The 13394-nt window shown below is 36.0% G+C and overlaps 1 protein-coding gene across 1 annotated transcript; it reads left to right on the forward strand.

Moving 5' to 3' along the window:
- The first annotated feature begins 746 nt into the window (after positions 1–746).
- LOC120632330 lies at positions 747–12755 on the forward strand. The gene is made up of 12 exons (XM_039902178.1): positions 747–881; positions 1177–1291; positions 1641–2404; positions 3221–3442; positions 3874–4040; positions 4756–4868; positions 7107–7347; positions 7586–7754; positions 9054–9161; positions 9899–9988; positions 11255–11379; positions 12198–12755. Exons 2-12 carry the CDS (start codon positions 1260–1262, stop codon positions 12249–12251), a joined length of 2085 nt encoding a protein of 694 aa, XP_039758112.1. The 5' UTR covers positions 747–881; positions 1177–1259; the 3' UTR covers positions 12252–12755.
- Positions 12756–13394: the final 639 nt, after the last annotated feature.

Genomic DNA, 13394 nt, shown 5'->3' on the forward strand with positions numbered 1-13394 from the left:
TGTATCAAAATGCGCCTAAAACCGTAGAATAAAGATCCTAAGCAGACTAATATTAGCAAACAAACCGAATCTCGTTAAAATTAAAATTAAAATATTTTTTATGCAATCATGTGCTTGTATGCTCTTTGATAAAAATATAGATAAGTGAAAGCTACCGGAATCTACCGACTACCCGACTGACCGACTTACGTAACTTGAATTTTCCGTGGGATTAGAGCAACGATTGTTACAGGTTCCATTAAAATCATTATGGCTGTGAAATACATTAAATTGTCGTATATTGGGGGAAGGTTGTAAGTTGAATGATTACTAATACTTTTATTCCAAACTCTCTTGTAAATTCTCTGCAAATATAATGCATAAACCCAATACCTAAGTCTACGTTAGTCTAACGGAAAACCAAATCGAAATTACGTATTTGAAATATGGAAAACAAGTGTATGCGGCTAGCTTTACGTGTGAATGTGCACCCGACATTGGACTGCAAGTTTAATTAATCATCAAAGCTCAAAGAGGATATAACTTTGTAATTAATCTTGCTCAATTTGTATTGAGAAAAAATTATAACAAGTCTACGCCTTACGCCTACGCTTGATAAAATGGTTAACGCATTAGCATTAGCTAACTTTATGTGAAGTTTAACTTAAGCTAATTTAATTTTTATACTGAACGCAACGTCGTTTAGGATGCCATTTGCTTTCATCTGTCAAACTTGATGTTTGATGTTATTGAATAGAAGTTTGAGTTTTTTTTGGAAAAGCCTCTCATTTTTAAACAAGTTTGCGTTAATTACTGTAAAAAACTAATTGTTTTAGCGCGTTTATTCTAGTTTACAAAGTTATGAATGCAGGAAATCTTCCACGAATCGTTTAGATTATAATGTGAGAGTTATACCTGATATTGTAAAAAAAAAACTTTATTGTCCTAATTTGTGTTAATTCATGCACTAATATTTATTATAATTCCTCATAAGCATGTTGTCATATTGGAATAAATTGTGATTTATGTTTATAAATGATTTTTCTGGGAAAATAATAGGAATAATTAGTTTGACAGATGTCATTGTAATTGTCATTGCCTAGAATTCTTATCTCCAAAAGCAAAATAATACGTATTTCGCATCAAATACAAACAATATACGCTCATTATGCATTAAAGGAAACTTTCTTATTTCAGTATGAAGCAAAGGGACCAATTAAATAGCTTCGTGATTCACAACACAAATTGTTTTTATTGTTAGATGGTAAAATGAACACAGTATGTCTTATTTGAGTGCTTCAGAAAATGTGGGGTAAGGACTTGTTTTAACTATATTCTGTCTGTATAAACTGCGTTGTTGTTCTATAATTTTCTACAAATACACCTCCAGATAACAGTTGTAGGATATGTGTAGAGTTTTAGTGATTTTAAAGCCAAAAACTATCGCATAACTCTTAAGTAACTTTTAAGACTTGATTTCTTCCTGTCCTTTTTTACTTGCATATCTTTTTTGTGAGCGGTAACAATCTTATTTTCTATTATTTGCAGAACTCTTCTGCCGTAAAACTTAATAGACATCACAGTAAAAATTACAAATATTAAAAATATGAAGTTAACATTTTAGTTTATTGATGAATTCCTAAAATTAATAGGCTTTACAGTTTCAGTGGTATTACCCAAAATATATCAGATGGCAGTTGCGCAACGCAATACAAGATGGCAGTTGAGAGTGTGTCGGGGGGCTGCGGTGGTGAAGTAATGTACATTCATGACTCAGACAGTGAACAGTACATACCGCATATAGCGGAAAACTTCTTCCATACCAAATTTAAAATAGATCCTAGTGAATTGTACACATTTCATGATTCCGATGTTATTGCTAATGAGATCACTGTCAGTCATACAGAAGATAATTTCATTTTTCCGGACAATAGTATTGATATTAAAATAAAACAGGAAGACAGTCCCAAACAAACTGAATCCTTTAATACACCTCATTTAACTAATGGGATAATCAAAACGGAAAGTAAAGAGGTTTTGAATGGTCATTATTCCCCAGTTTTGGAAAGTGTAACACTTAATCACGTGGAAACAAAAACTGCAAATGCTAAAGTTCAGAAAGGGAAGACTAATGCCAATCCAAAGCTGACTGAAGTTCGTCGTGCTAGTATTCCCAGCACTCAAAATTTAAGTTCACAAAATTTAGGTCATTCTGTTTCAACATCAAATATAACTTCAACCTGTACATCAAATACTAATTCAACAAGCGAGAAAGCATCAGGAAAAAAAAGTAATTCTGAAACATTTTTGGACGTATTTAAAAGAGAACAAGGGCTCACGGAAAATGCTGTGACAGTTAAAACAGAACCAAACACTGCTAGTACAGTTACTGCTCCTATCAAACCTCCTAAAAAGCCTGCAGCAGGTAAAGTATACCTATTCATAAATTAGTGTCATCTGCATATCGTCTGCGTAAGGTACAGGGATCATTTGTGGGATTGAGTATACGCTTTTATAATATGATTCCTAAGGTGATTTTGGACCTGCCAATGCACAAGTTTAAAGAATTTGTTAAAACACATTTATTAGAGCGAGGTTACTATACAATTGATGAATTTTTTAATGACAAGGTTGCTTGGAAGCATCCGGCTCCGCTTTCAGCTCTCACAAGATAGAAAAATGAATGTTAAAATACAAAATGTAAATTGTTGATGTTGGAAAAGAGCAACTGCTGAGTTTCTTGCCGGCTTCTTCTCGGTAGAATCTGCCTTCCGAACCGGTGGTAGAATCACTACAAACAGACAGACTTGACGTTTCAAAAGTGCTTATATTAGGCCTACTTGAAATAAATGAATTTTGAATTTGAATTTGAATTTATTAATTCTAATATTTTTACCTAACTAAAGTAAAAAACATAGCCAAAATAATCACTAATACATCCATAATTATACAGTACTTCATATCCCAAAATCCTAAAAGTTTCATAAATGAATAAGAAAACCTGATTGCGAATTTGTGTTAAGAGTAATTTTTAATTTTTTTGTTGATTTTTTTATTTCTTCATTGTGTACATCGTAACCATTTAGTCAGAAATTTTTATAATGAATTACTATGGTATTCGAACCATACTCAGCTTCTTAAGGAAACTACAGACTATAGCTGTACCTTATTGTTTTTTTTGGCAGTTAATCCACAATTGCATAACAAACATCCAAACTTCTTCATATTATGTTTGTTCTAGCCAAAACATCCCAACCGAAACCACGCAAAGGTCGCGGGCCGACGGTACACGAGGCTTTACAGCGGATACCGAATCAACCGCGAGCATTGGCCTTGCCCAACTTAACATGGCACACTCCAGGAGAAGAGATGTTTCAATGTGGCCCTTTGGACGACAAGAAACCCAATGCCTTTCGCCAACTCGATAGTAGCAGTAGCGATGACGATAATATGCCGGAAATCGGTAAATAGACTGCGATTTTTATGATGCGCTTATTGTAAGTATCATATTATAATAAAAAAAAAAAGTCACATATCGGGAGAGTTACACGCAGAAGAACACTGTCTCAGTGTACTTCTGCCTGTAACTCTCCTGATATGTGTAAGATATACTACAATGGTGACAAGAATGATGATGGACAGAAATCTCTAAAATTTATGACTCACTGCTTTAGAAGTTTATCGGTTCGATAAAGACCAATAATTTCCACTGTAAACCATTTTTTCTTTTGTCTATAATATATTTTTTGATTTTGGAGAAAAACATTTTATATTGTATACTATCCTCCAAACCTTGATACCTTCAAGTACTATATAGTATATACGTTTCATATCTCAATTTATTACTAGACTTTGAGCTTGTCTTTCAATAAAATCTGTAATAACTATTCCCAGATTTAGGTGTCGGGCCGATTTGTGTGGAGGAAAGTGCAGCGGAGACTCGCGGAGCTAGGTTGGCTTTGCGTCGGGCTGCATTGAGACGACACGTGGTCAGGGCTGCGACGTCGCTGCAACTCGCTAAGGATCATAAAGAACATAAAGCATTGGCTTCTCTCATCAAGGTGATAATTATAAGTTTGCCATAATTTAGATCTTGCCTTGAAAAGGAAGCATTGGAAAGGAAGGTTGTGTGCGTCAAAGTCAAGTTGACTTTTTAATTTTTGTCCTCCTGATTGGGGGCGTGGCTAGGTCGGTGGTATTTGCTTGTAGTACCTATACATTAGCTGCGGCAGGTTAGTGTTTAAGACTCCCCAGCATGGAGTTTACTCCCCTTTATGGAGTTGCTTACTTATACTTTCTCTTCTTTTGGAGCAAGTTAAAAAATGAACAAATATTTAATATGTAAATTATACAGGCATCTTATTTTAAACAATGTGGGGGTTTAAGGAGGAGGCTTGTACACACTGCCGTCTAACCAACGAGGTCACTGGCTAGACTGTACTAATGGCACAGACCAATGTCGGGCAGCAACGACACTGCACCAGTGGCAACAGTCTAGCTCTGCGATGCCCAATAGGCCTGCCCAGTGTGTTTTGCCCAATAATGATATTGGGCAAAACTTAAATGGGAAGGAGGTATTTGGACCTCCCTACAAAAGACCTAACCAACGAGGTAACTGGTTAGACTGTACTAATGGCACATACCGATGTCGGGCAGCAACAACACTGCACCAGTGTCAACAGTCTAGCTCTGCGATGATCAACCAACCAGATGACCTATGGTTGACATGATGAAGATGATATAATTGTAACATTCAACACATTTTCCTTGCTACAGAAACAACTGAGCGGTCAAAGTTCCTGTCGTATTCCGCCACAGACTTTGAATCACTTGCTGGCTATGCGAGGGATGTCTTCTGTATTGTCATTAGAAGAACGGAGGAAATTAAGGTAAGAGTTTTAGCAATTAATAGAATAGAATAGAATTGGATTACTTTATTTGCTAGAATGTGGTACATGTTTTGGTGTTACAATAATTATTTTTGACTCCCAAACACTCAACTAACTTAACAATATGCAAAAATTCAAAAGATTCAAATTAAATTCAAATTCAAAATTTCTTTATTCATGTAGGCCTATCACAGGCACTTATGAAGCTTTCATACATATTTGCTAACATATAAACTAAACGATTATACAAAACTAAGGCAATCCGCAATGACACTCGTCGATTTTATATAATTTATGTATAATATATGTGCACGTCAAATTATAAAGTAAAGTAAAAAATATTTTAATGTAATAATATTGTAATTTTATTAATTTTTGGTACACTTTAAATTCATTTATATCATAGAAACTTTTTTCCATCAGCCAGTGCTTTAATTTTATTCTGAAAGTTTGGAGAAGAATGTCATTTTAACGCTATGCAACCAAAATGCCACATAGCGCCTCCGCTAATGGACAACTCAATGTTCGACTAGTAGAAATGCCAGAATAATGCTTGTCACGTGTGGCACAATCTATTAAGAGGTTTCAGCTCAGCATTTTCCTACATTGCTAAGAATGAACCGCTGATTTTCAGCTGGAGCCCCAAGCCAGGTGACGCCACGGAAATAATTATCCCATCTATACAATAATAAGGTTAAAAAACAATAAATATACATAATTCTGCATATAAACTCCTACAGAAAGCCGTATTGTCGCCTGGTGCGAACGTTTTTCAGCAGGACTTCAGGGGAATCTATATGGTGTTATTTATAATTTCTTCAATCCTTATACTCCACACCAAACAGATCTTCGGCAATAATAATAATAATAATTTCATTTATTTGCATTAAACATGGGTTACATATCTTATATATGGTAAATAGGTACAAAATAAAATTGATTCAAACATGTTTTGCCATAAATGTGAAAATGAAAATGAAAATGAAAAATTATTTATTGTGGCAACATCATTACATTTAGTAATACACAAACAAAAAGTATGGACGGTCTCTGCTGCCTAATTTAGGTAACCCTGTGCTATAGGCATCAGCGACCTACCCTCCTTAATATTGATTAAGTACTAAAATAACAAAATCAGTGCATTCTTAATTAACTAATTTACTTTATGTGTGTGTGTGTGTGATTGCGTGAGTGCGAGTATGTGAGCGTGGAGAGTGTGTGTGACGTATGTGTGTGTGTGGCGTGTGTGTGTGTGTGATTGCCTTAATATGAATCCAACAACATTATTCAGTGAATACGCTTCAGTAAGTCCTCTGTTTCAACTTAGTTTAAGCTTTGTAAATAATTAGTGACCACTTTTTTGCAATTAAATTTATTCATTTTATGTATGGAAAGCGTTTTATTTAATTTGTTGTAAAGTCTTACCTAAATAGCACTTAAATTTCTGTGCATACACAGTTCGAAAACGTGGAGTATTATCCTAAAATTGCATCGTTTAGTATGACGGTCAGGGACAATTTGCTCTAAGGAGCAGTGTTGTTTCAATATAAGACGTAAGATGTACAGTTGCCGGACTGTAAAGACTTGGGCTTTAGCATATAAATTTAATGTTGTGTGTGTATGTGTTGTGTATGTGTTATTTATAATTTCTTCAATCCTTATACTCCATACCAAACAGATCTTCGGCAATGTACCCTCTACGCACGTTTCGCTGCAACCGGAGCATCCTCAGGAAATGTTGACTTTACAATGAATAATTGTTAAGACACCATACAGATTCTCCTGCTTTTCGCGGAGTATAGCAAATTAGGCTTAATTTTCACGAAAGGAGTACAACTTGCAACACATAGTATAAAAAATATTATAAAAAGCCCACGCTAGTATAATAACCATGCATACAAATAGACACAAATATAAATGTAATACATTTAAGAATTAATTGTTGAAACTATAAGGTCTATAGGAATAATATTTTATTTATTTTATTTTATTTATAATATCTTCAGAGACAGTTCGATTTTTAATATTTAAAGTAATTATTGTTTTCATAGTTGTGTACTCGAAATAAGTTTTTGACTTTAAAACCAAAAATAAATATCTTCCCTGCACGAAAAGGTACTGACTGGTACGCAAACAAAATGCAATATATTATCGTTGGTTTCGTAATACCAGTGCGCCATAAGTTAAACTATATAATGTTATTATGAGTCGGAATAAAAGCAACTTATATTGCCGCAGACAAAGCGGTTGGTCGGGCGGCGAAAGCGTGCGGCCGGAATCGAACACGTGCGCAGACGAGCGATGCACGCAAACTCCGTTGCCGTGCGCGCGGTACTGCTTGTCCCACGTGACACTCGCGCCAGAGCAGCGGCTGTACGCGGCGTGTGCGGCCGTGTTTGCGGGTGGCGAGCGTTGCAAACAGCCGTTACTGCCGCTACAAGAGCAGACCCCACTCTGCACCGAGCATGCCTGGAAGCGGGTGAGTTAGTCACAACTAAAACAATTCTAAATTCAAATCCTATAAAACTTTCCAATATAATTTCCGAAAACATTAACCAAATGTGGTCGCTTAATGCGGTATGTCGTAGTAAACAATGTCGTAAAAACCAATGTTTTCCGATATAGCATTCAGCCAGGACCTTTGATTTTGGTCAATTTAACCGGTTTGTTGTTCTAAACGATGTCGCCATAAACGGTTTTGACTGTATTATTATCAGGATAACTACGAGCTCCTAAGCCGTGAGAGTAAGCCGGTGAAGACTGTGCGCAAGCGAGCCTGGGTGCCCAGTGCCCGAGCGCCCAGGGCCCCGCGGACACCACGACGAGCCAAGCGACGCCGGAGACTAGTGCCCAAGCGACCGCCCAATCACTCGCAATCGCTATCCGGTGAGAAGCCCATTTTGTGACTGAATGACCTAAATGAACAACTCATCTGATAGAGACAAAATATAAAAGTAAATGACCGCGAAACCACTAGCAATAGTTATCCGGTGGGAATACCATCGAGTGACTGAATGACCGACCAAAATAAACCACTAACTCATCCTGATAGTGACAAAATATAAAAATAAGCGAATGCCCAACCACTAGCAATCATTATCCGTTGAAGAAAATTGTGTGACTGAATGACTGACCTAAATGAACGAGTCATCCTGAAAGATAAAATACAAAAGGCATTGCCAAGCCAAGCGACGCTGGAGACTAGTGCCCAAGCGACCGCCCAATCACTCGTAACCGCTATCCGGAGAGAAGACTATTTTGTGACTGAATACCTGACCTAAGTCTATTTAGGTCATCCTGATAGAGACAAAATATAAAAGTATGCGAACGCCCAACCACTTGCAATCATTATCCGTTGAGAAGAAAAATGTGTGACTGAATGACTGAACTCTTGAAAAGATAATATTTTAAATTTTATCTTTTTAGGATGACTCGTACATTCATTGGCTTTGAAGCGATCGCCCAAAAACTCATTCATTATCCGTATGAAGACGATTGACTGATTTCATTAAAATACACAAACAGCTGTTTCAAAGACACAACAAGCCCAATATTGCTCGAGGGACAGCAACTTCTGCGTAAAAACTCATCCCATATAATAAGCGTTTTACAATGAGTGCCCATACGGAGTAGACACTGTTTTAATGACTGACCTGAATTAACGAAATTTTGAAATTTTGAATTTTTTTTGGTAATGAGATGTAACGCCAAAAACGATAAGGGACACCAGAGTCTTGTGCGTAAGTGATCCCCAAACCATTCCCTATTGTTATATTAACTGAATAAAAGATATAAACGCTTTTTCAAAAACCTAACCCAAGCAGTTCTGACATCTTCTGTCTTAGCGATTGCTCAATCGTTTTCGGACGTTTCGCACCATTATAAACGAATTCATATCGAGTTAAAAAATAATAATTTTTTATCGTGACGTAATGTAATATGTGGACTTTTCCATATTTATACAATAATATGGATGTTTTAAGAGTTTTTATGGTGTAATGTAATATAAAAATAATAACTGCATACAATTTGGTTTGTTTACTTATGTTCCTCGTTACAACGCTCATGATTTAAACTTAGTTTTGAACGTTTCTTTATTCTCCACATCATCTCATTTTAGTTCTCTCTATTTGTCTCGAAGTGGGAATGGAAACGGTTTGTTTAGAACTGGCTTTATATTTTCAGAAATCAACGTGTGTTCGAACTCCTCAACGTATGATAGTTCGGAGGACACCGCAATGGGTGGTTTCAGTGAAAACGAGTACATGACTGCGACCAACTCGCATGGGTTAGGTATGTCGTGCCCAGTGATTAAGATAAACTTTACTTTTTTTTTTTTGGAAATTAATGTAACAACACAATTTTATATCTGTGCAATAATTCATTAATAGTTATTTATGCAACTGTTTATTTGCAACTGTTGTATAATAAGGGGTACAAACGGAGCCGGGTTTGCTAATAGTATCACATAATTGTTTTAATACCTAATTAATAACAGTTGCATACAAGACTTTGTCTACACCTATCTATAATATGAATCCCATAAAAATGAAACGACGGGGATTCGAATAACCTACAACCAATTTATTCCATATAAGAATCAATAATAATAAAATACAAAATTTTTACCTATGTTCCTTTCAACTAATTCTATGCCAAAAATCAAATCCCAAATCGATTTGTAGCTTACTTGGTGCGTGAAAGAAGGACAAACAAACAAACATACTGTCGCATTTATATTATTCGTAGGGATAATGTTAGCTGAAAACATTTTTACTTTCATTTTTATTCTGCCATTTCCTTTGTTTTTTTGTTGTGTTATTTTATCACGCGGACTGACAAATACTGTTATCCTGGCAACATTTATTGAACAAAAACAAAAATAAGAACCTTTGTCCTCTCTATAAATTTATTATTTCTACAATATGGAAATTGTAATTGGCTTTAAGGACTATGTATCCAGGGCTGTTAGGCAAATAAAAAAAATATATATATATAATGTGTGTGAAGTTATTTTTCTTGTTCAACAGAGGTGGGTCAAGTGCCCCCGGACGACATCCTGGATCCATCAGTACTGAATCAGATACCAGATGAAGCTTTTACGGAATTTTTTAATCAAGGTAACCTAATATGAAGGTATATACGGTGATTTGTTTATCATCTTACATCGGCAACCGATCTAATAATTTTTTTTTATCCAATCTAAAGTTAAAGAAGCTGTGATAGCACAGTGGGTAGGAGCTTAACTTTACTTTCGGGGGGGTCGGGTTCGAATCCCAGCACGTACATCTAACTTTTCTAAGTTATGTGCGTTTTAAGTGTTTGAAAAATATCACTTGCTTCGACATAATGTTCTCAAAGGTATCGAGTCCACCAATCCGCAAAGGGCCAGCGTGGTGGACTAAGGCCTTAACACCTTCTCATTGTGGGAGGAGATATGATGATCTAGAGTTTGTTTTAGCAATATTTGAATTGTATTAAGTTCGGAAACTTATGAACGAGACCAATGAGTTGTATCTTTCTCTTTATTGTTTGATGTCAAGTTTCAACATGGCTTCGAGCTGTTGAAAAGGTATTTCCGGGACTGGTGGTGACAGTCTTGTAGAAGACACTTAGGCATAGACAAAGTCAATGGCAAAAAAAAGTTTTTTGTCACCTGTTGTCTTAGTCACTTAGTACAAGTCTTGTTCGCTCGCATTCGAGGAGTCGTTGGCGCATATCAAACTACTATATACTAATTTATATATATATTACATTATTATTATCGTGCTGTAGAAGAAGGCTGTTCGTGCGATCTATAAAATGGGTCGGAGAGAGTCATTGAGAGATAAATTTAAAGATGTTAAAATAATGAAAGTCTATAGCCAAATATGTATTTAAAATTTAATGTATGTTCACAAAAATATATCAAAATTTAAAAGTAAATGTGACTGCAATAATTTGAACGTTAGAAGCAAAATTAAACTTGCAGTGCAGTACACTACAATTTTACAACAAATTACCGGTTGATATCTTGGGATGTCACTAAAAAGTTCAAAGTTTGTATTAAGCGAAAGCTTAAAGAAAAGTCTTATTATAGTATAAAGGATTACATAAACTGAAAAATTGCTCTAACCAAGTTGCTTCTTAAATATTTTCTAATGACAATATGAGATGGTGATAAGAAAAAGAAAACCCGGCTAAGTTTGTTGTGGGCTTCTTCTTAGACCAGGGCGCGTATGGAACCCTCGTAGCTTTAGTTTTAAGTTTACGATTGTAGTTATCGCCATCACTACTCACTGCTATGTACACATTTTGTATATAATCAACTAATCAAAAGTGCCATCTATGTGTCTATTTGAATAAAGAAATATTTGACTTTGACTTATTCTTTCTTTCTGTATCAGAGGAAAGCGGAAGCACTTTTGGCGAGGGTCTGGAGTTGGCAGCGGCTTTAGAGGCCGTGTTGGACGAGCGAGCGCTCGACATGGTGGACGTGTTCCCACAGTCGCACGTCCAAGCTAAGACCAAGGTAAAGCAGTAAACTCGAAATTAATCAACACTAACCTATAACAGTCCGCTGTAGGACTAAAGGCATCATCCAACGGGAGGGTTCTCCCAACTGGGAAGACTGGTTGGTGATCGCAGTAGATTATCCATTATATTTTCTTAGTCGTCTCGTACGACACCCGCGGTAAGAGTAGGGTTGGTTAGGCGGGAGGCAAGGGAGGCACTGGTGCGTTCTCAGGAGATCCCGGAGCCTCCCAAATATGTGCTGAGGGTGGCCACCGAGTTTTAGCGGGTAAAAATCCCACATAACCCGATCTTCCAATAACGAAAAAAAAACAGGGTTGGTTAGGCACTACTCAAACTTAGTATACTTAAATATTGTTCATAATCTATGCAAGGGAAAAAAGGGGGGTAATATTTCAATGGGAATAAGTAAGGTAATGAAATACTTAAGTTGCACAGATTTTTCCTGGCATCAATGTTTTTGCAGAAAGAATTTAAGGAGTTTTCATTAAAAATTACGTTGTGACAACCATAACATCAGCTGTGTTTATACAAAAGGTCCAGTTTGACCTTTTGTGTAAACACAGCTGATGTTATGGTATGGTTATGGTATATTTCAATATGGAACATTTGGCAATACCAAACGATTACCTCTTTGATGTGATATTTAATAACTTGCGGTTTTGCGGTTCGTACCATACTTGTTGCAATGCTGTGTTCCGGTCTGAAAAACAAACGGTTACCACGAGATTTGTAAAAGAAACCGTAATAAACGCTTCAAATGTCGACAGTAAAAAAAAAATAGTTTCATATGAAGCAACCATCTATTTATTACAGATGCAGGTACCGGCGGCGGTCACTATGGAGATATCGTCTAGCGCGCCTTCATAACAAAATAACACATACGTCTTATGCTAAGTTAAAATGAACCCTATGTACTATAAATTTAGGAACAAATTCGTTAATCCGTAGTCTCAAGTTTCTTCATGCTTTAAGTTTTCGTGTGCATGTCTAATAAAGTAGGATGTTGGTGAGAGAAGTTTAAAATGTCGAGTTTTTTTAGAACGAATTGATAAGGGAGCCCCGATAAATTAATTGGGAAATTAATTTAGGTTTTTTTTTTATAAAAATCTATATGAAAATCGATAAAACCTTGTGTTCGTATAAGTAAATTCTGCATTAGTACTAATTTGATTCTTTTATTTCCTTGCGGTAAGTGATACAGTCTAATTTGAAATGGCTTAGTCTAAGTAAACATCAGAATATTTTTGTATTTCCCCATAGGCAATGATGCGACAATGTTTTTGAAGCGGTGATAGCGCAGAACTTAAGAGTTTGGTCGCATTCAAGGTTGCCTGCCTTTCGGTATTCTATAGGATATATTTCGTCGAGTGTGCTCCGGAACTATTTGATCTAGTTCCCCCCTCGCCTTTTTACCATCGAACCGCGAGGCACCGTAATTATTTGCATCCCTCCGTGGTCGATATACCGCGGACGCGTACGAAGCGCTTCGCATCTTCGTTTCTAATCCGCACCGCTGGGATCTGGAATGCTCTTCCAGCTTCCATTTTCCCCAGTGCCTACAATATGAGTACCTTCAAATCAAGAGTGAATAGGCATCTTCTAGGCAAGCGCGCTCCATCAGGTGTGATTGCAGTCAAGCGCTCCTCTATAGCGCCGCCTTAGTTAAACAAATTGAAATTATCTTTGTTTTTTTTTTATTCATTATTGTTTGCAGTAAAGTAATTTTCATTTGATTTGAAATGCGCGCGAAGCAGTTAAAAAAAGAATAAACCTTTTTTAAATTATTAATTAATTATATAATAACCATAATTAATAATAATAATTTTATATTTTGTACAAACATACATTTGCACAAACATTGCAAGGAAAGTTGGTGCGTCTAGCACAACTCCTTTTTGCAGAATGTTTTTTTGAATAAACTAAGACCATCAGAATCAGATAATCAAAATTTCTCGCACTTTTTTTTTCAATTAAATTAGTACTTTTGTAGAGATTTTAGTATAACTTTGA

This window comes from Pararge aegeria, chromosome 19, assembly GCF_905163445.1.
Source record: "Pararge aegeria chromosome 19, ilParAegt1.1, whole genome shotgun sequence".
NCBI classification, from domain to species: domain Eukaryota; kingdom Metazoa; phylum Arthropoda; class Insecta; order Lepidoptera; family Nymphalidae; genus Pararge; species Pararge aegeria.